Here is a 23,871-nt window from a genome sequence, read left to right on the forward strand (position 1 = left end):
TGGCCCTGTACACACTGAGGTTGTACAACTGATGTACAACCCATTTGACAAAAAGGTGTGATACCGCAGATATTCTTCAGAAGTTGTCAAATGTGTTGTACATCAGTATAACATTTATGGGGCCAATGACACTTTCAATCCTCACATCCTGACATCAAAGAAGTTGCAAAGGAAATAGCGCCATATAAAAACAAGGACAACGCAGCAAAGTAACAGTCATTGATCATTTAATGGCTATACCCTTAGGAAACACAGTTGACTGTTAAGACAGTACACTCTCTCACACACACACACAAATGCACACACAATAACATCTTATTTAACCATGAAAGACTAATTTGTCGTGTGGATTTCAAACAGATCCCACTCAGACTTCTGACACACCAGTGGAGGGTCCTGAGTGTCAGTCTCTTAGCTCTGGGGATGGAAGGCCATCTCTCAGACTGGCTTGTCATGCTGTTATCTGTTGTTGTTATTTGGACTCTGAACAAAGTTGACGGAGTAGGATCCAGTGCCTGTATCCTGGTTCACTTGGAAGTTTGAGGTGGACAGGCCAAAAGGCCGTAGGAACATATTGCCTAAGTCCTTCAGCTTGCCTATGGACAAACAGACAGGGTAAGGCAAAATACATGAAGGCTAAATTATGGCAAAAATTGTGATGAAAACAAATAAAATGACCAATAACATATGAAAACATTTCCATTTAGGTCCGTATTATTAAACAACCTTTCTCCTTCCTCCCAACACACTGCTTTTTGGTTTACCCTCCCAGCCTAGTGAGTAACAGCTGGATCCACACAACATTATAGGTGACCATGATGGAACAGAACCACCCTAAAACTGCCATGGCATGTTGCGGCCACCCTCACTTGCGAACAATCTGATTTAACATATCAGTGCACCGTTCAATGTTTCTTGCTGGTCAGTGAATGTACTTTAGTCTCTAGCCTTTTGAAACGTTCCCCTGGGGGTGCAATCTAATCTAGAAAAGCAGTAGGTGAAAAATACAAAAAGGTCTCATACCCATCATCTCTTCCTTCAGCTTCTCATTTCGCTCGTGGATCTGTTGTGGAAGCCGCTGTATGGAGGAGAGAGAAAGAGAGTCAGTCAGTCAAGGTGGCTGGTTACTATTCTGTGGCCCCAACATTTCACACACACAACAGTGCACATCAGATATGATTTAGCTCCCTCTGATCTCACTACCTTTACCTGTTTGGATTAGAACGTCAAGGACATGGTGTTACTACTTTACCCCCTGGTTGTCTTGACAACATCACCCTGGACTAGAGCTAGTAACCTCAGATGTAGTGGGAAAGGGGGATACCTAGTCAGTTGTACAACTGAACACCAACTGAAATGTGTCTTCCGCATTTAACCAGAGGTGCTGCCTTAATCAACATCCACGTCTTCGGCACCCGGGGAACAGTGGGTTACCTGCCTTGCTCAGGGGCAGAACGACAGATTTTACCTTGTCAGCTCGGGGATTCGATCCAGCAACCTTTCGGTTACTGGCCCAATGCTCTAACCACTAGGCCGCCCCACAGGTTTTTTCCCCTCAATCCATCACAGTAATATCTCATTATCCACCTCAGGTCAGAAGGACCCCTTTTCTTTGCTTTGTAATTATTGACATATTATATCTAGGGTGCTGGTCTATACAGCATGCTTCCAATGACATACAGTGCCTTCAGAAAGTATTCACACCCCTTAACTCTTTCCACATTTTGTTGTGTTTGAATCAGAATTTAAAATGGATTCAATTGAGATTTCTCCTCACTGACCTACAGTGCATTCGGAAAGTATTCATACCCCTGGACTATTTCCACATTTTGTTACATTACAGCCTTATTCTAAAATTGATTAAATTGCTTTTCCCCCCTCAATCTACACACAATATCCCCTAACGACAAACCAAAAACAGGTTGAGATATTTTTGCAAATATCACATTTTCATAAGTATTCAGACCTTTTACTGAGTACTTTGTTGAAGCACCTTTGGCAGCGATCACAGCCTCGAGTCTTCTTGGGTATGACGCTATAAGCTTGGCACACCTGTATTTGGGGAGTTTCTCCCATTCTTCTCTGCAGATCCTCTCAAGCTCTGTCAGCTTGAATGGGGATCGTCGCTGCACAGCTATTTTCAGGTCTCTCCAGGGATGTTCTATCTATCGGGTTCTAGTCCGGGCTCTGGCACTCAAGGACATTCAGAGACTTGTCCCTAAGCCACTCCTGCATTGTCTTGTCTGTGTGCTTAGGACCGTTATCCTGTTGGAAGGAGAATCTACGCCCCAGTCTGAGGTCCTGAGAGCTCTGGAGCAGGTTTTTAATCAAGTATCTCACTGTACTTTGTTCCGTTCATCTTTCCCTCGACCCTGATTAGTCTCCCAATCCCTGCCTCTGAAAAACATCCCCAAAGCATGATGCTGCCACCACCATGCCTCACCGTAGGGATGGTGCCAGGTTTGCCTTTTGGCAAACTCCAAGTGGGCTGTCATGTGCCTTTTACTGAGGAGTGGCTTCCGTCTGGTCAATCTACCATAAATTCCTGATTGGTGGAGTGCTGCAGAGATGGTTGTCCTTCTGAAAGATTCTCCCATTTCCACAGAAGAACTCCGGAGCTCTGTCAGAGTGACCATCGGGTTCTTGGTCACCTCCCTGACCAAGGCCCTTCTCCCCGATTGCTCATTTTGGTCGGGCGGCAGGCTCTAGGAAAAGACTTGGTGGTTCCAACCTTCAATTAAGAATGATGGAGGCCACTGTGTCCTTGGGGACCTTATCATGTCCAATTGAATATACCACAGATGGGACTCCAATCAAGTTGTAGAAACATCTAAAGGATGATTGATGGATGCACAGGATGCACCTGAGCTCAATTTCAAGTCTCATAGCAAAGGGTCTGAATACTTCCGTAAATAAGGTATTTCTGTTAGTTTATGAATATGGAAACATTTCTAAAAATATGCGTTCACTTTGTCATTATGGGGTATTGTGTGTAGATTGATGAGGAAATTTAATCAATTTTAGAATAAGGCTGTAATGTAATAAAATGTGGAAAAAGTCAAGGGGTCTGAATAATTTCTGAATTCACTATACACACACACAATACCCCATAGTGGAATTATGTTCCAATTTTATATATATATATTTGATAAAATGTTTAGAGTCAATAAGTATTCAACCCATTTGTTATCTCAAGCCGAAATAAGTTCAGGAGTAAAAATGTGCTTCACAAGGTCACATAATAAATTGCATGGACTCCGTGTGCAACAAGCGTTTATGATTTTTAAATGACTACCTCATCTCTGTACCCCACCCATACAGTTATCTGTAAGGTTCCTCATTTGAGTAGTACATTTCAAACACAGATTCAAACCACAAATACCAGGGAGGTTTTTCAAGAAGGGCACCTAATGGTAGATTGCAAAAAAAGAAGAAAAAAAGCAGACATTGAATATCTATTTAAGCATGGTGAAGTTATTATTTACACTTTGGATGTTGTATCAATACACCCAGTCACTACAAAGATACAGGCGTCCTTCCTAACTCAGTTGCCGGAGAAGAAGGAAACCACTCAGGGGTTTCACTATGGTGGCTTTAAAACAGTTAGAGTTTAAAGGCTGTGCTGGGCAAGGAGAAAACTGAGGATGGATCAACAACACTGTAGTTACTCCACAATACTAACCTAATTGACAGAGTGACAAGTCACTAAAGTAAAACTGCAAAAAAATTGGCAAAGCAATTCACCTTCTTCCTGAATACAAACTGTTATTGGATTTTCCCCAAACATAGCACATTACTGAGTACCGCTCTCCATATTTCAAGTATAGTGGTGGCAGCATCATGTTATTGGTATGCTTGTAATTGTTAAGGACTGGGGAGTTGAAGATAAAAAATAAACGGAATGGAGCTAAGCACAGGCAAAATCCTAGAGGAAAACCCAGTTCAGTCTGCATTCCACCAGACACAGGAAGATGCATTCACCTTTCAGCAGGACAATAACCTAAAACACTTGGCCAAATCTACACTTACCAAAAATACAGTGAATGTTCCTGGCCGAGTTAGAGTTTTGGCTTAAATCTACTGGAAAATATATGGCAAGACCTGAAAATGGTTGTCTAGCAATGAACAGCAACCAACTTGACAGATCTGTGTGTAAAACTCTTAAGACACTCACAGCTGTAATCACTGCTAAAGGTGCTTCTACAAAGTATTGACTCAGGGTTGTGAATACTTGTGTAAATGAGATATTTCTGTATTTCATTTAATCAATCCATTTGAAAATGTCTAAAAAAACAATTCACTGTCTTTATGGGGTATTGTGTATAGATTGGCAGATAAATATATATTTAATTTAACAAATGTGGAATAAGTCAAACGGTATGAATACTTTCTGAAGGCTCTGTAACTGCTCTCATCTCACATTATCCATTCTAGACCAAACAAAGGAAATGTGGAGCTGTTGGGAGGAGTGGAGTTGATTCTTGGGTACGTGTGTGTGTTTGTGTGTGTGTGTGTTAGGGCCGGACGAGATACATTAGACAGAGTATTTTGAGACCATTTAGTGTCTGCCGGTGTAGTTTCATATGAAAATAATTGCACTATACTCCTTCCTCTCCGTATTTTATCTGTTTTCTCCTTGCCTCGGTCTACTCTTCTGTTTCAGGCCAGGCCAAGATGTGCCGACCGCGTTCCAAATGGGTCCTAATCCCATATAAAGTGCACTAGGCTAGGCCAGTTGTGCGCACCCGTAGGGCGGCACACAATTGGCCCAGCATCGTCCGGGTTAGGACAGGGTAGCCCGACATTGTATGATAAGATTTTGTTCTTAACTGATTTGCCTAGTTAAATAAAGGTTCATGTTTTTTTTAAAGGACTGGGCAATATGGACAAAAATCCATATTGTGATAAATTGCCTGAATTGATGCGATAATGATAAATAGAACGATACATTTATAACATTAGTGTCGAGCACCAGTTATTATTATTATATTTTAAAACTACTACTACTACTGGTTTGATGGTTGTAGCCAACAATTGTCCCATTAACAATAACCTATATTAGCAAACTTTTTTAATTTCAAACTTCACATTTCTCTAGTATTGGCCACAAAATGCCTGCGATAAGCGGTCGGTGTGGATAATTTTGGGTTTATCATCCCTGCTTAGTGCACTATATATGTAATAGGGTGGCATTTGAGATGCAGAGGCTGTGAGCTTGTGTTGTGTAAGCCGCCTCCTCATGGCTACATTAGTAAGAGCTGCTGCTTGGCTCCTGTTGCTATGCATGGCCTCATTCAGAACAAAAAAAACATATCTACCCTTGACACAGATACAGCCAACTCCAGCACAGACAGCCTCATAGAATGGAAAGATGAAAAAAACCTTTGTCCAAGCCATTTCAGTTTGCCAATATTGCAAGTTAAACAGTGATGATTAATTCAAACCCTAGCTATTGAATGAGCAAGATCAATGAAATTGTCAAATAAGTGGGCCTCATATCAAAATCTTGTTTTTTCATCCAAGGCAACTCTAACAACATGTAAAACCCAATCCTTATACAGTACTCTCAAGTGTTAAAAATGAACTATGTGCATGTACTGAACCTTTAAGTGCTAAATTGTTACTGAGTTAAATGCCAGTTTTTGCCACTAACCATGCAGGCCTCTCTGGCTGCAGGCAGGTTTGGGTCTTTCTCCAGAGCAGCCTTGTAGTCTTCCAAAGCCTCATCCAGCTTGTCTGTTTTCTCATAGAGCTCTGCCCTCCGCAGGATCGCCCGCATGTAGTTTGGGTTCAACTCTATAGCTGGAGGTGAAAAAAAACAAGGAAACAAATGTTCAGAGTGCTAGTTACGTAGCAATGGGTATGAATAAATGTAATTCACCCAAATCTGCACCTGGTGTTGGTGATTTTGATAATAGCAACTGCAATTTACCGGATACACCTGGTTTGGGTGAACAGAAAATATGTAGAAACATGGGGGGGTTCTGGAGTGGGAAGTGTGTTTTCTACACACACCATACACTGGTAAAGTAGGACATCAGGTACCAGACAGTTCAATCATCTGACATGGTTGAATTACAATACATACAGATTTAACAGTCTCACCTTTTGTGCAGTCAGCAATGGCTTTCTCATTCTTATCCTGTTGGCGGGGAAAAAGGTTTGATTGAAACTCAGTCTGCATTTTGTTGTGTATTTGTCTAGGTGTTGTACATCTTTTTGGGTAGATAAGTTATGAGATGACATCATCAACTCCAAATGGCCCATCTTGACACATAGGACTCGAATGAATCAGGCAAGAGCATAGCTCCCATTCAAACCTATAGTTACAGTGGAGTACCACTAGGTGTCACAAGATATCTGTGTCTTTTTGCCCCGCCACTAAACTGCGCACATGACTTCGCAATAGTAGAAGATAGTTTACTTCGAGACAATTGTGCCATAAAAGGTACACTTTAGCCATATGTTATAATTTATATAGGTAGCCGTCTGAGAAGGTATTTTGACAAAACAAACAGAAATGTAGGAAACCTCAGGAGGGTAATAACAATCAACTAGGTAAACTCAGATAGGTCCTCAGAATTCCCCACTTGGTTAAGTTGATTGTTGATATCAGTCTTACCAGGTGCAGGCGGGCAGCAGCACGGTTAGAGAAGAGAATAGCCCTCTCCTTGCTGTAACACACAGGGCACACTCCCAAAGCTGCCGTGTAAGACTCCTCTGCCTCAGTGTGCTCTAGGAAGATAAAGGGTCAGTCAATTCCTATTGGACACGTCCTACAGCAGTTTAGCCTGCAGCAGCTCTTACCTCCACTCTTGAACTGAGTGTTCCCCTTGTCCTTTAGTGTCATGCTCTCCTCTCTGCGGCTCTATGGCACAAAGGAAACAAACATTAAACATAAAAGATGGGGAGCTTTTGCAATGTAAACTTACTAAGCACCAAATGATGGTTGTAGAGTTTCAAGTTGGAAAAAAAGCATCTTGCATTTTGGTGAGTTATTATTATAACAGAAACACATCGTAGGAAACTAATGTTTAGACTAGGATAAAATTCACCTCCTTTTCTTCCTCTGTCAGGACTTTCTCCACTTCTCTCAGATACTCCTCGTCAAACTCAGGAGCTGGGTTCTCTTCTCCTTTCAGTTCAGTATCAGAATCTCCCCCTTCAACTGCCAAACTCATGTCTTCTTCAGTGCACTCATCCCAACTCTCTTTCTCCTCCTCCATTCCTTCACCTCTCTCCCCCTCTTTATCTTCCAATATTGTCGTTCTCACCCCTGACATCTCAGCTTCTCCTAACTCTGCATTGATGTGTTCTTCCTCTGTGTTTTGTGAGTTGTTCAATAGGACTGTCTCTTTACTGTCTCCCTCTGCTCCCTGGCATAACGGTGGGGCTTCTGAACAGTCAGTCTTCCTTTCCTTGTCACCCATGGAGCCGTCTGCTCCATCCAGAGACTCCTCACAGTCAAAGAAGGCATCGTCCTCCTGCTCAGTACCCCTGTCGGCTGCTGTGCTTTGGCTGTCTGGACTTTCATGTTGTTTGGATACTCTCATAGCATTGGTCAGAGAGTTGGTCATCTTGTCAAGGAGCACCTCGGACTCCTTTTCTGCTGTGGAATCCATACAATTTTCTCCCTGTACAGAACTTCACATAAGAAGAAGGCGTTGTAGTCAGTTCTACATTCTGTCAATTTAACCTGCATCTCAGTTTAATCTCAGGACAGATGTCACAGTGCACTGAGATACCAGTGACCGGAGATAATATAATTCACATAGCTAGCCAGAGCAGTGGCCTCGAGCTCTCAAATCTCAGCTAGCAGGGTGATTTTCATTAAAACAGTTTTAAAATGTCTGTAGCAAATTGAGTTACAAAACTATGATGCATCCTAAAAAAAAATCAACTATCTTTCTGAGGAATAAGATGTGTAGTTTTTGGTGTCTTATTTTAAATACATTAACATTTAACACATTTTTTTTTAAATCACACCAAAATCTTATTACCGAAATGAGTCCAGATTAATTTCTCGGGTAATTTTATGAAATGTTTTATTTGAATAAAATAAAATACAGTGTACAAAGCATTATGTACACCTGTATTCTAGCTTGAAATATGTTCAGAACCTAACAAGGGGGAGGAGACAGGTTAAGACTTTTAAGCCTGGAGACAACTGAGACACGGATTGTGTATGTGTGCCATTCAGAGGCTGAATTTGGCAAGAAAATATTTAAGTGCATTTGAACAGGGTATGGTAGTAGGTGCCAGGTGCATCGGTTTGAGTCAAGAACTGCAACGCTGGTGGGTTTTTCACGCTCAACATGGGCCAGCATCAGTGTGGAACACCCTCTAGAGTCCATAAACTGACGAATTGAGGCTGTTCTGAGGGGAAAAGGGGTGCAACTCAAAAACAGGAGTGGAGGCTATTATAGCAGCAAAGGGGGGACCAACTCCATATTAATGCCCATGATTTTGGAATGAGATGTTCGACAAGCAGGTGTCCACACACTTTTGGTCATGTAGTGTATTTCTTTTCAAGGACCATCAATTTGTAATAGTTCTTATTTTGCAATTGTTTCTATTCGCCACCAGATGGCAGGATATCGCCACAACCTGATATGTGGATACTTGCTCATGGAACATCTCATTCCAAAATCATGGGTAATGTGAAGTTGGTCCCCCCCTTTGCTGCTATAACAGCTTTAACTCTTCTGGGAAGGCTTTCCACTAGATGTTTGAACATTACTGTGGGGACTTGCTTCCATTCAGCCACAAGAGCATTAGTGAGGTTGGGCACCGATGTTGGGCGATTAGGCCTGGCTCGCAGTCGGCGTTCCAATTCATCCCAAAGGTGTTCGATGGGGGTGAGGTCAGGGTTCTGTGCAGGCCAGTCAAGTTCTTCCACACCGATCAACAAATCATATCTGTATGGACCTCGCTTTGTTCACGGGGGCATTGTCATGCTGAAATAGGAAAGGGCCTTCCATAAACTGTTGCTACAAAGTTGGAAGCACAGAATCATCTAGAATGTCATTGTATGCAGTAGCGTTAAGATTTCCCTTCACTGAAACTAAGGGGCCTAGCGCAAACCATGAAAAACAGCCCCAGAACATAAGTCCTCCTCCACCAAACATTACAGTTGGCACTATGCATTGGGGCAGGTATGTTCTCCAGGCATCCGCCAAACCAAGAGTTGACCGTCGGACTGCCAGATGTGCCACGTTGAAAGTAACTGAGCTTTTCAGTAAGGCCATTCTACTGCCAATGTTAGGCTATGGAGATTGCATGTGCTCGATTTTAAACATCGGTTAGCAAAGGGTGTGGCTGAAATAGCCAAATCCACTAATTTGATAGGATGTTCACATACTTTTGTATATATAGTGTACATGAGTGGTAAATCAGTACTGATGTTGTAATTTGAGTAGTGATGAGCAGAATTTAGGACATACCGATGAACACACATTTCCCATTCACATTCCTAAACAATTCCAGCTTAATGATAGTATTGTACACTGAACAAAAATATAAAACGCAACATGTAAAGTGTTGGTCCCATGTTTCATGAGCTGAAATAAAAGATCCCAGAAACTTTCCATACGCACAAAAATCGTATTTTCTCAAATATTGTGCACAAATTTGTTTACATCCCTGTTAGTGAGTATTTTTTCCTTCGCCAAGATAATCCATCCACCTGACAGATGTGGCATATCAACAAGCTGATTAAACCGCATGATCATTACACGGGTACACCTCGTGCTGGGGACAATAAAAGGCCAATCTAAAATGTCACAACACAATGCCACAGATGTCTCAAGTTTTGAGGGAGCATACAATTGGCATGCTGACTGCAGAAATGTCCAGCAGAACTGTTGACAGATCATTTCATGTTAATTTCTCAACCGTAAGCCACCTCCAACATTGTTTTAGAGAATTTGGCAGTACGTCCAACAGGCTCACAAACACAGACCACGTGCATGGCGTTGTGTGGGCGAGCGGTTTGCTGTCAACACTAAACACAGTGCCACATGGTGGCAAACAAACACAATTTTATCGATGGCAATTTGAATGCACAGAGATACTGTGACGAGATCCTAAAGACCCATTGTCGTGCCATTCATCTTCCGCCATCACCTCAACGTTTCAGCATGATAATGCACGGCCCCATGTCACAAGGATCTGCACACAATTCCTGGAAATGGAAAATGTCCCAGTTCTTCTATGGCCTGCATAATCACCAGATATGTCACCCATTTAACATGTTTGGGATGCTCTGGATCGACATGTAAAACAGCTTCTTTCAGTTCTCTTAAAATCCAGAAACTTCGCACACCCATTGAAGATAAGTGGGACAACATTCCACAGGCCACAATCAACAGCCTAATTAACTCTATGCGAAGGAGAAGATGACTGGTTTTCTGATCCACTCTCATACCTTTTTTAAAGGTATCTGTGACCAACAGATGCATATCTGTATTCCCAGTTATCTGGAATCCATAGATTTGGGCCTAATTTATTTATTTCAATTGACTGATTTCCTTATGTGAACTGTAACAGTAAAATATTCAAAATTGTTGCATGTTGAGTTTATATTTTTGGATATTTGAGAATCTACTACTTAAACAGCTACGAAAAAGCGTCTTGCTTCCAACAGGCAGCTTTATAGTGTCACCAGTCGGGAGAAGGGCAGGTGGACTGTGTGAGGAAAACGGCACGCGAACGGCAGGATCTGGGCTGCCGCTTGATAAAGAGGAATATCGCGGGCGCCCCTGAATGAGGAGATTGGCAAAAAAAGCACTTGAGGTTGTTGAAGAGAAAAAGTCACAATGTAGAACTGGCGTCAGAGCAGGATGCAGCGTTGTGTCTCTCCCCCTTCATGTGGCTATTCAGGGCCGATTCACCCATGCTGGCAATGTCGAAGTCTCTTTCTTTGCACTTTACACGGTGTGGGTTGGTTGAGTTCAGTGATGTAGTGGTAAAAAAAGGTAGGTAAACTATAATGAACAAAAATATAAAACAACAATATAAAACAACAAGTAATACGTTGGTCACATGTTCCATGAACTGAACTAAAAGATCCCAGAAATGTTTCATATGCAAAAAAAGCAGGCTTGAATCTACATTTGCCCATCATTTTAGCTATCGATGTGATGTCCGGCAGCACCTAATCAATCAGTTCTGTAACTGCCTGGCTGAGTGGAGGTGTGTGGGTAGAATGAGCGAGCTCGCCTGGCAACCAGAGCGCAAAACACGTGAGGAAATAAAACTCAATAGTCTGCCTGGAAATTAATTTGCAAGACCAACATATTTTTCTAATATTTTTTTAAACATATTTGATCCTTTTCTGTTCCACTCATTTTAATTCAAGTACCAAGTTGAGAAAGTGTCAGATTTTCAAGGAATTCTAGGACTTGAATTTCAGAGTGCCAAATTAAAGTACTTTAAGCACCTTGTGCGAAACCAAAGTCAGACCTTTTCATCAGGTAAGCAATGGCAAAAAAATATTTGAAATATTGATTTGTATATTAATTTTTTTGAACTGTTGAGGTAATGAGAATTTTGTGAAAATGCTGGTAAAATACATAACATCTGATTTAAAAAAATATATAATTAAGATATAGATAAGTACAGACTCATCGCAGTGAATCAAGAGAAAATTGGGTGGAAAAATTACAAGGATTATTATTATTTTTTGACAGTTTCGTGAAAATGACCCAGCTACACTTTGAAATGGCAGTGAAATGTGAATGCGTCCATACAGACATTAAAGAGTAGGTAGTGTAAGGCAAGGCACAGAGAATGTTTGACCAACCTTTACTTGGAGACAAACACGTCTTCTAAACTTCCATGTGTAGTTGCAGGGGTTTGTTTGAATTCAGAAAATTATCTGTTATTCAATAAAATAAAATTAACAATCCATTAAGTAATCCAACAACGTGTACTCTGCCATCTTGGATTTTTTAAATCTTCCCATTGATCGAGAGGCGAGTGTCATCATGACATGCTGCACTTTGGGTAGGACACCCGTCTCAAACAATAACAGAAGATTTGAAATAGATGAGATGGCAGCGTACATATTGTTGGATTACTTAATGGATAAATATTTTTAATTAACTGAATAACAGAACATTTTCTAAATTCAAACAAACCCCTGCAACTTACACATGGAAGTTTAGAATACGTGTTTGTCTTCCAAATCAGCAATTGAAGAAGTATCGCCAAGTAAAGGTTGGTCGAACATTCTCTGTGCTATGCTTTACACTACCTACTGTGTAACAGCTGTATGGAAGCATTCATATACAGTGACTTCAGGAAGTATTCACGTCCCCTTTACATTTTCCACATTTTGTTGTGCTACAGCCTGAATTTAAAATGGATTCAAATGTAGATTTTGTCACTGGCCTACGACACACAATACCCCATAATGTCAAAGTGGATTTAAAAAAAAAAGTTTTACAAATGAATTAAAAATGAAAAGCTGAAATGTATTGAGTCAATAAGTATTCAACTCCTTTGTCATGGCAAGCCTAAATAAGTTCAGGAGTAGAAATGTGCTTAACAAGTCGCATAATATGTTGCATGGACTCTGTGTACAATAATAGTGTTTAACATGAGTGTTGAATGACTTCCTCATCTATGTACCACACACAGGTCCCTCAGCTCAGTTGAGCAGTGAATTTCAAACACAGATTCAACCACAAGGCACCTATTAGTAAAACTAATCAAAAGTAGACATTGAAAATCTCTTTGAGCATGGTGAAGTTATTAACTACACTTTGGATGTTGTATCAATACACCCAGTCACTACAAAGATAAAGGCGTCCTTCCTAACTCAGTTGCCGGAGAGGAAGGAAACCGCTCAGTGATTTCACCATGAGGCCCACGGTGACAGAGTTTAATGGCTGTGATAGGAGATAACTGAGGATGGATCAACAACACTGTAGTTACCCCACAATACTAACCTGATTTACACAGTGAAAAGATAGAAGATTGTACAGAATCAAAATATTCCAAAACACGCATCCTGTTTGCAACAAGGCGCTAATGTAATACTGTCAAAAAATGTGGCAAAGAACGCTCGGATTACAGACTCGAGTGTTCCGCCCTGCTCAACCCGGTGTTGCTCATTCAGCCGACAGAAACTTTCAACCGGTTCTCCCCATTAAGCAACGAGATGGAGTCAGAGGGTGAGCCCTCAGGTTTCTCCTCCACCCGCTATGGGTCTGGGTCGCCGAAGCCTCCCACCATTAGCTCTAACAAACTGAAAACCCTAATCATTGGCAACTTCATTACCCGCAATATTTGACTTAAAAATCATAATCATCCAGGGGCCTCCCGGGTGGTGCAGTGGTTAAGAGCGCTGTACTGCAGTGCCAGCTGTGCCATCAGAAACTCTGGGTTTGCTCTGTCGTAACCGGCCGCGACCGGGAGGTCCGATGGGCGACGCACAATTGGCCTAGCATCGTCCAGGTTAGGGAGGGGTTGGCCGGTAGGGATATCCTTGTCTCATCGCACACCAGCGACTCCTGTGGCGGGCCGGGCGCAGTGCGCGCTAACCAAGGTTGCCAGGTGCACAGTGTTTCCTCCGACACATTGGTGCGGCTGGCTTCCAGGTTGGATGCGCGCTGTGTTAAGAAGCAGTGCGGCTTGGTTGGGTTGTGTATCGGAGGACGCATGACTTTCAACCTTCGTCTCTCCCGAGCACGTACGGGAGTTGTAGTGATGAGACAAGATAGTAGCTACTAAACAATTGGATACCACGAAATTGGGGAGAAAAATGGGGTAAAAAAATAAAAATCCAGCAATCATTCACTGTTTACCAGGGGGCAGACCTACCAGCGTAATGGCTAATCTGAAGATGGTGCTGGCTAAGGCTAAAACTGGCGAGTGTAGAAAGTATAGGGTTATTGTTATCCACGTCTGAACCAATGATGTTAGGATGAAACAGTTAAAGGTCACCAGGTCCAACACAGTCTTCAGCATGTAAATCAGCTAGAAAGATGTGTCGGCATCGAGTAATTGTCTCTGGCCCCCTCCCAGTTAGGGGCCTGATGAGCTCTACAGTCTCACAACTTTATCCCTGGTTGAAAACTGTTTTCTGCCCCTCCCAAAAGAAAGGCCCTCTTTCTGGGACTCAAACACACAAACAGGACCATGGAGTGACAGACTCCATCCTAGCTGGAGGGGTGCTCTCATCTTATCTATGAACATAGACAGGGCTCTAACTCCTCTAGCGCCACAATGAGATAGCCAGCCTGCCAGCTTAGTCTGCAACTAGCACAGTCAGTGTAGTCAGCTAAACTATCCCCATTGAGACTGTGTCTGTGCCTCGATCTAGGCTAAGCAAAACAAACATGGCTGTGTTCGCCCTCAAAATCTCACTGGAATAAAGACTTCTTCCATTCTTGTCATTATTGAGATTGACATCTCAAAATAGTGTTACTTAATGTTAGATCCCTCACTTCCAAAGAAGTCAGTCAATTAACTAATCACTGATCATAATCTTGATGTGATTGGCCTGACTGAAATATGGCTCAGGCATGATGAATGTACTGTGTTAATTGAGGCCTCTCCTCCTGGTTACACTAGTGACCATATCCACTGTGCATCCTGCAAAGGTGGAGGTGTTGCTAACATTTATGGACAGCAGCAAATTTCAATTTACAAAAATAGAAAATGACTGCGTTTTCATTTTTTGAGCATCTAGTCATGGAATCTATGCAGCCTACTTATAGTTACTGTTTACAGGACTCCTGGGCCGTATACAACGTTCCTCACCGAGTTCCCTGAATTCCTATCAGACCTATCGGCAGGTAACATAAAAACATTTGGACTTTAATATTCACATGGAAATGTCCACAGACCCACTCAAAAAGGCTTTCGGAGTCATTATCGACTCAGTGGGTTTTGTCCAACATGTCATCCAGACCTACTGTACTCATTGCCACAGTCATACCCGGATCTAGTTTTGTCCCGTGGAATAAATATTGTAGATGTAAATGTTTTTCCTCATAACCCTGGACAATCGGACCACCATTTTATTACGTTTGCAATCGCAACAAATAATCTGCTCAAACCCCAACCAAAATCAACAAAAGCAGTGCTATAAATTCTCGGACAACCCAAAGATTCCTAGATGCACTTCCAGACTCCCTCCACCTACCTAAGGATGATGGAGAACAGAAATCAGTTAAGCACCTAACTGAGGATCTTAACTTAACCTTGCATCATACCCTTGACGCAGTTGCACCCCTCAAAAAAAAATGTGTCATGAGAAATTTGCACCCTGGTATACAGAAAATACTCGAGCCCTGAAGCAAGCCTCCAGAAAATTGGAACGGAAATGACGCTCCACTAAACTGTAAGTCTTCCGACAGTACCGTGAAATATCAAAGAGCCCTCACTGCTGCTCGAGCGTCCTATTTTCCCAACCTAATTGAGGAGAATAAGAACAATCCAACATTTATTTTTGATACTGTGGCAAAGATAACTAAAAAGCAGCAGTCAACATTAGAGGATAGCTTTCACTTCAGCAATGATAAATTCATGAACATCTTTGATGAAAAGATCATTATCATTTGAAAGCAAATTACAGACTCCACTTTGAATCGGCGTATGTCTCCAAAACTTAGTTGTCCCCGAGTCTGCACAGAACTGCCAGGACTTTGGATCAACAGAAACACTCACGTTTTTTAATTCTGTATCTCTTGACACATTTATGAAAATAGTAATGACCTCTAAACCGTCAAACTGCATACTGGACCCTATTCCAACTAAACATCTGAAAGTGCTACTTCCTGTGCTTGGCCCCCCAATGTTGAACATAATAAATGACTCCCTATCCAATCGGCTTATATCAACTCTCCCATTCCTTTCAAACATTTTTGAAAAAGCTGTTGCGTAGCAACTCACTTCCTTCCCGAAGACAAATAATGTATACCAAATGCTTCAGTCTGGTTTTAGATCCCATCATAGCACTGAGACTGCACTCGTGAAGGTGTGAAATTACCTTTTAATGCCATCAGACCAAGGCTCTGCATCTGTCCTCGTGGTCCTAGACATTAGTACTGCTTTTGGCACATTATTTTGGAGAGATTAGAAACCCTAAATCGTCTACACAGACAAGTTCTTGCCTGGTTTAGATCTTATATGTCGTAAAGATATCCATTTGTCTCTGTGGACGATTTGCCCTCTGACAAATCAATTGTAATAGGCGTTCCTCAAGGTTGCCTACCCTGGAAGCCTCTGTTTCAGACATAAGGAAGTGGATGGCATCAAATGTTTTACTTTTAAACTTGGACAAAAGAGAGATGCTAGTTCTAGGTCCCAAGAAACAAAGAGATCTGCTGATGGATCTGACAATTATTCTTGATGGTTGTACAGTCGTCTCAAATAAAACTTGTGAAAGACCTCAGCGTTACTCTGGACCCTGATCTCTCTTTTGACGAACATATCAAGAATATTTCAAGGACAGCTTTTCTCCACCTTCTTAACATTGCAAAAATCAGAAACTTTTTGGCCAAATATTATGCAGAAAAGCTAATCCATGCTTTTGTTAATTTTACTATTGCAATGCTCTACTCTCCAGCTACCCGGTTAAAGCACTATATAAACTTCAGTTAGTGCTAAACACGGCTGCTAGAATCCTGACTAGAACCCAAAAAATTATAATATTACTCCAGTTAGCCTCTCTACATTGGCTTCCTGTTAAACTCTTGCTTCTACTCGGGACGCTTGCGTCCCAACTAGAGCTCTGGAAATGCAAATGCGCTACGCTAAATGCTAATAGTATTAGTTAAAACTCAAACGTTCATTAAAATACACATGCAGGGTATCGAATTAAAGCTACACTCGTTGTGAATCCAGGCAACAAGTCAGATTTTTAAAATGCTTTTCGGCGAAAGCATGAGAAGCTATTATCTGATAGCATGAAACAATACACTACAACACAAAAGATCCGCAGGGGACGTAAACAAAATAATTAGCATTTCGGCGTTACACAAACCGCACAATAAAATAGAAAACATTCATTACCTTTCACCATCTTCTTTGTTGGCACTCCTAGATGTCCCATAAACACTATTGGGTCTTTATTTCGATTAAATCGGTCCATATAAAGCCTAGATATCGTTATATGTAGACTGTGTGATAAACGAAAAAAACATTGTTTCAAAACGTAACGTCATTTTTTAAAATTCAAAAAGTCGACGATAAACTTTCACAAAACACTTCGAAATACTTTTGTAATGCAACTTTAGGTATTAGTAAACGTTAATAAGCGATAAAATTCATCAGGAGGCGATGTAAAGATCATTAGCTGTCCGTCTGGAAAAATGTCCGGCTAGAAACTCAACGAAAATATCCGGTCCTAGACCTGAAGAAATACGGTGCCTTGCATGTGTTTGACCAAGAAAAAACTCGAAGGGAAATGACAAAAGACTCTAGACACCGTGTGGAAGCTGTAGGTACTGCAACCTCAGTCAATTAATTGTGGTTCACCTTTATCAATGGGTTCAAGTAGCGCATGGATATATTTTCCCATTTTCAGTGATCAGTTTTTCCTGTGCTTTTCGATGTAAATGCCGTTCTGGTAAAGCCACAGCAGTGATTTAACCAGTTTTATAAACGTCTGAGTGTTTTCTATCCACACAGACTAAGCAAATGCATATACTATATTCCTGGCATGAGTAGCAGGGCGCTGAAATGTTGCGCAATTTTTAACAGAATGTTCAAAAAAGTAGAGGGTAGAAGGAAGAGGTTAAGGCTAGGGCTGATTTCAAGGTTTTACTGCTAAAGCATTACATTGGCTTGATCCTACCTATCTCCCCAATTTGGTCCCGCCGTACATACCTACACGTACGCTACGGTCACAAGACACAGGTCTCCTTATTGTCCCTATAATTTGCTAAGCAAACAGCTGGAGGCAGGGCCTTCTCCTATAGAGCTCAATCTTTATTGAATGGTCAGCATATCGATGTGAGAGACGCAGACTCGGTCTCGAGCTTTAAGTCTTTACTGAAGACTCATCTCTTCAGTAGGTCCTATGATTGAGTGTAGTCTGGCCCATGGGTACGAAGGTGAACAGCAAGGCACTGGAGAGACGAACTGCCCTTGCTGTCTCTGCCTGGCCGGCTCTCTCCACTGGGATTCTCTGTCTCTGACCCTATTACGCGGCCTCAGTCACTGGCTTACTAGTGCTCTGCCTTGCTGTCCCTAGGAGGGGTGCGTGACTTGAGTGGGTTTGAGTCACAGATGTAATCTTCCTGTCCGGTTTTGCACCCCCTCAGGCTTGTGCGGTGGAGATCTTCGTGGGCTATACTCAGCCTTGTCTCAGGGTAGTAAATTGGTGGTCTGACGATATCCCTCTAGTGGGGTTATATACTGCCTGGTATACTGCCAATAGTCTATGTGCCGGGGGGCTACGATCAGTTATATCTGGTGTAATTATCATGTCTTATCAAGTGTCCTGTGTGAATTTAAGCATGCTCCCTCTATTTATCTCTCTCTCCCCCCACTCCCGGAGGACCTGAGCCCTAGGATCATGCCTCAGGACTACCTGGCCTGATGACTCCTGGCTGTCTCCAGTCCACCTGGTCATGCTACTGCTACAGTTTCAACTGTTCTACCTGCAGCTAGGAAACCCTGACCCGTTCACCGGACGTGCTACCTTTTCCCGGCTGTTTTCGACTCTCTACCGCACATGCTGTCTCGACCTCTGAATGCTCGGCTATGAAAAGCCAACTGACATTTACTCCTGAGGTACAGACCTGTTGCACCCTCTACAACCGCTGTGATTATTTGATACTGCTGGTCATCTATGAATGTTTGAATATCTTGAAGAACAATCTGTCCTTAAATGGCCATGTACTCTTATAATCTCCACCCGGCACACCCCTCTGAGCCTGGTTCCTCCCTAGGTTTCTTCCTAGGTTCCTGCCTTTTTAGGGAGATTTCTCTAGCCATCGTGCTTCTACATCTGCTTTGCTGGGTTTCTGTATAGCACTTTGTGACATCTGCTGATGTAAAAAGGGCTTTATTGATTGAATTAACATCTTGTCCTAAATACAAAGTATTATGTTTGGGTTAAATCCAATATAACACATTACTGAGTATCCCACTCCATATTTTCAAGCATAGTGGTGGCTGCATCATATAACGGGTACACTTGTAATCATTAAGGACTGAGGAGTTTTTCAGGATAAAAAAACAAAACAATGGAGCTAAGCACAGGCAAAATCCTAGAGGAAAACCGGGTTCAGTCTGCTTTCCACCAGACACTGGGAGATGAATTCCCCTTTCAGCTGTACAATAATCTAAAAACAAGGCCAAATCTACACTGGAGTTGCCTACCAAGAAGACAGTGAATGTTCCTGAGTGGCCGAGTTACAGTTTTGACTTAAATTTACTTGAAAATCTATGGCAAGACCTGAAAAAGGTTGTCTAGCAATGGTCAACAACCAATTTGACAGAGCTTAAATCATTTTGAAAAGAATAAATGGGCAAATGTTGCACAATCCAGGTGTGTAAAGCTCTTACACTTAGCCAGAAAGACAAACTGCTGTAATCACTGCCAAAGGTGATTCTACAAAGTATTGACTCAGGGGTGTGAGTACTTATGTTAACGTAATCTTTCTGTATTTAATTTTCAGTAAGTTTGCTAACATTTCTAAAAACATGTATTCACTTTGTCATTATGGGGTATTGTGTGTATATTGGTGAGAAATGTATTTAAACCAATTTGAATCCAGGCTGTATCAACAATTGCGGAATAAATCAAGGGGTGGGGATACTCTGAAGGCAATGTATCACCGCCGTTTAAGCCTCTTGATGTCAGCTCCCTCTCTAACACGAATGTAGAGGCATGGACACTTTTTTTAAAACTTCTAGCTACTACGTTCGCTACAAAACTGTTTACTTAATATTAGCAATATTAGCAAAACATATTCTTTACTTCAGCGATAAAGCTAACGTTAGCTTGCTAGCTAGTCAGCTAAATTCATGCGTTAGCTAGCTAGCAGACCCAAATTATACACATTTTGACATTTGAATTATGTTTTCTTTATATACATTTCAATACTTGAAGCTAAATTACTTCTTCACCATCGTAAACATATATATATTTTACAAAGGTTCGTTAAGGAGTATAATATTGCATATTTAGGATTTAGTACAGTCCTACCTCTACTCACGATGACGTTTCCTCTGTAAACAATGCTTCCGCTTGCTTATCCAATCACATAAGGGTTACGACCCCGAGGAACCCTGGGACATGTAGTCATTAATTAAGGAAACACTTGGCTTAAGGAATGTTTCACATAAATACTCTCTGTTTCGTCACAGAATTATTATTTGGTTTCACCCTGAAGAAAACCATTAAAAACCGACTAATTCATGAATGAACCTCTCTCAAACGTGCCTTTCAGAAATCCAGCTAACAATTCTAGGGAGAGAAAGCGTTTTGTAATGTTTACTCTAATGTTTGAGTGTTCTATCTATGTTAGCAAGAATATTATAATATGTTCGTGTTAAAGTTAGGTGAACATTCCCTCAATGTCAAGCAGAACTGATTTAGAACGTGTTTGCAATGTTCACAGAATATACTACATCAATGTTCTAGATGTGTTAAATGGGACATTGCAAGAACATTCATGTGTCCAGTTAGGAGAATATTCCCTCAACGTCCCACCAAACATACACAGGACATGGATGCCATTGTTCTCACAATACAAGATATTAATGTTCTAAACAAGTTTCATGGAAATGTTGCAAGAACATTTCTGTGTATCAGTTGTCAGGATGTCAATCTGATGGTCTCAAAGAAACATTGTCCAAAAAAGGTATATTTCATTAAACATCACACCTTGTTACTTTTGTCAAGCACATCAAGGCCTTGATTGGTGAACCGCTGATTCATTACCAGCTCTTTTTATCTGTTGACAAGTTTAGGGATACTCACACCGTGGTGTTTCACACAACTTACATGTTTGACACACTTTGCATGTTAATTTATACAGTAATTATTATTTAGCATGTCCTCACCTGGCCTTTGAACTCACAAACCTATTGGTTTACAGTACTCAGATCTTCTTGCTACGCCACCATGTATGTGTCAGTTATCAGTTAATTTGACTATTCTCTCATCATTCTCTCATTTCCTTATTTCAACCATTTAAGAGATTTCTGTATAGTTGTTTAATGGTTTTGGCACATAATAACCTGTTATAATGATACTCCTGAACCACTATGATCAATGCAAGTTTTTCTTGAGTGTACTTTGAACAGAACTCAGATTTACTTCAAAGTGCATTCACCCTATTGCTTAGACATATCAAGTTGTTTCAGACCTACAAAAGTGCATTGTTCAGAGGAGTTAGGTTTTCTACCCCACAGAAAAGTCGATAATTGCTTTTGCAACGTTCCCATGAAACATGTCTAGAACATTATTTTATGTTCTGAGAACATGGTAACCATGCTCTGGGTAAATTCTATTTTACATTAAGGGAATGGACTCTTGGAAACATTCCTTGCACATCACAGGAACATTCCAATGAAAACATTAGATGTATCTCGTGCTGCTGGTAGAACATGGCACTTGCAACACCATGGTTGTGGGTTTGATTCCCACGGGGACCAGCATGAAAATGTGTGCTCTGGATAAGAGTTTCTGCTAAACGACTTAAATGTTAATGAGACTAAGGGAACATTCTCTAAAGCTGTTGTTAGCTGCGATCTGTGTAATGATTAGCCCTCATTCTTCTTATTTAAGGGCTCTGGAATCAATGAATGGGCTTGGTTGAACTGGATGGAGTGGAGAGAAGGTTATTTGACTGGATAAAACCCTGTCTCAGTAATTTCTCATTTGTGTAGCCCAGTTAGCGCTAAAACATTCATCATCAACATCCCTTTGCGATCACTTTTTAGTATTTGCTAGAAAAAGCCTGAAATATGCATAAGAGATGGTACTTGCTCTACAAATCCGAATGCTGTTATCTTGGGTACAAATTATACAAGTTGTGGGACCATTTTGGGAGGGAGAAAAGGGTATTATTGAGATCAAATGACATGGACAGATACATCCTCAAAAAGTGCTTTATAGCTGAATGCTGACATAGAAAATGTCTCTCTCACATTCTCTGCTGAACATCTATTTTTTATGATGTACACAGTATTCTGTATCACTGAATGGATTAGGGACATATTTGCAAAGGAGTGTGTTCTTGACCCTGATGATAAACATCATGCCTTGACCTCTGCTGCTATGCTTTCATGCTGCCATCAAACAGACAGTGCTTAAGATCATTACTTGCATCGTTCTATAAACACTTCAGGCTACCAAATTCCACAAGACCCAGACAAGTGATGCCACACTTAATAAGGAGCTTATTTTCTGGTCCTTTATCACCTGGTGAATGCTGTTGTTCACCCACAATAAATACTGTTGATACTGGAATGTGTGATCTATTAAGTTATCCATAAATATTTGTCCCATTCCCTTAAAAGGAGGGTGATATGTATGTTATAACCTTCATTATAATGATGAAACTGAGAAATGATGAGGAACAGCCAGGAACGTTCATAAATCACGTTTATTTACATTTACATTTACATTTAAGTCATTTAGCAGACGCTCTTATCCAGAGCGACTTACAAATTGGTGCTTTCACCTTATGACATCCAGTGGAACAGCCACTTTACAATAGTGCATCTAGGTCTTTTAAGGGGGGTGAGAAGGATTACTTTATCCTATCCTAGGTATTCCTTAAAGAGGTGGGGTTTCAGGTGTCTCCGGAAGGTGGTGATTGACTCCGCTGTCCTGGCGTCGTGAGGGAGTTTGTTCCACCATTGGGGGGCCAGAGCAGCGAACAGTTTTGACTGGGCTGAGCGGGAACTGTACTTCCTCAGTGGTAGGGAGGCGAGCAGGCCAGAGGTGGATGAACGCAGTGCCCTTGTTTGGGTGTAGGGCCTGATCAGAGCCTGGAGGTACTGAGGTGCCGTTCCCCTCACAGCTCCGTAGGCAAGCACCATGGTCTTGTAGCGGATGCGAGCTTCAACTGGAAGCCAGTGGAGAGAGCGGAGGAGCGGGGTGACGTGAGAGAACTTGGGAAGGTTGAACACCAGACGGGCTGCGGCGTTCTGGATGAGTTGTAGGGGTTTAATGGCACAGGCAGGGAGCCCAGCCAACAGCGAGTTGCAGTAATCCAGACGGGAGATGACAAGTGCCTGGATTAGGACCTGCGCCGCTTCCTGTGTGAGGCAGGGTCGTACTCTGCGGATGTTGTAGAGCATGAACCTACAGGAACGGGCCACCGCCTTGATGTTAGTTGAGAACGACAGGGTGTTGTCCAGGATCACGCCAAGGTTCTTAGCGCTCTGGGAGGAGGACACGATGGAGTTGTCAACCGTGATGGCGACAACTCCATTTAACCTCTGCAATCAAAACTAAATAACAATGCACTACAAATCCATTTATTTACACAGAAATCACCTCTGTGCTGTCTTATCGGTGTCTGCTGAACAGAATGTACAGTGATTGGTAGGAGAAATGGAGTAGTATACTGTACGTTTCCAACGGTCCGTTCTCTCTCACATAGTCCAGCTGTAAAGTAATCATTTTTGTCTGAATTAAGATTGATACATTTTAATATGACTACATATTTTCAAGAGGGCTAACATCCATTATCGTTATTAGTAGTATTTCTGAATTAAGGCATTTGATTTTACAATATCTTTCAATTCAGAGCTTGCAAGAAAGGCATTTCACTGTACTTGTGCACATGACATTAAAACATGAAATCTGAACAGCCATAGACGGTCTTGATTTTAATTTAATGTATTTATTTGAAATCTTATTCGGCATAGTTAGATTGTTACTGCACTGTC

General features: G+C 41.5%; 1 protein-coding gene across 1 annotated transcript; it reads right to left on the bottom strand.

Annotated features, from left to right (window-relative positions):
- Nucleotides 1-210: 210 nt before the first annotated feature.
- On the bottom strand, nt 211-20,256 carry ttc1 (tetratricopeptide repeat domain 1). Its single transcript, XM_029626985.2, has 8 exons — nt 20,171-20,256; nt 7,056-7,644; nt 6,808-6,868; nt 6,623-6,735; nt 6,106-6,142; nt 5,654-5,802; nt 1,024-1,078; nt 211-596 (listed from the first exon to the last, which is right to left on the bottom strand). Exons 2-8 carry the CDS (start codon nt 7,620-7,622, stop codon nt 460-462), a joined length of 1,119 nt encoding a protein of 372 aa, XP_029482845.2. The 5' UTR covers nt 7,623-7,644; nt 20,171-20,256; the 3' UTR covers nt 211-459.
- Nucleotides 20,257-23,871: the final 3,615 nt, after the last annotated feature.

The sequence above is a fragment of the Oncorhynchus nerka genome, linkage group LG22, assembly GCF_034236695.1.
Source record: "Oncorhynchus nerka isolate Pitt River linkage group LG22, Oner_Uvic_2.0, whole genome shotgun sequence".
Taxonomy (NCBI): Eukaryota; Metazoa; Chordata; class Actinopteri; order Salmoniformes; family Salmonidae; genus Oncorhynchus; species Oncorhynchus nerka.

Coding starts and splice junctions, on each gene's coding strand:
- ttc1 (XM_029626985.2), bottom strand. CDS start 7,622: ATGGATTCCACAGCAGAAAAGGAGTCCGAGGTGCTCCTTGACAAGATG. Junction 6,869..7,055: donor TGACAGAGGAAGAAAAGGAG/GTGAATTTTATC, acceptor TTTGTGCCATAG/AGCCGCAGAGAGGAGAGCAT. Junction 6,736..6,807: donor CACTCAGTTCAAGAGTGGAG/GTAAGAGCTGCT, acceptor TTATCTTCCTAG/AGCACACTGAGGCAGAGGAG.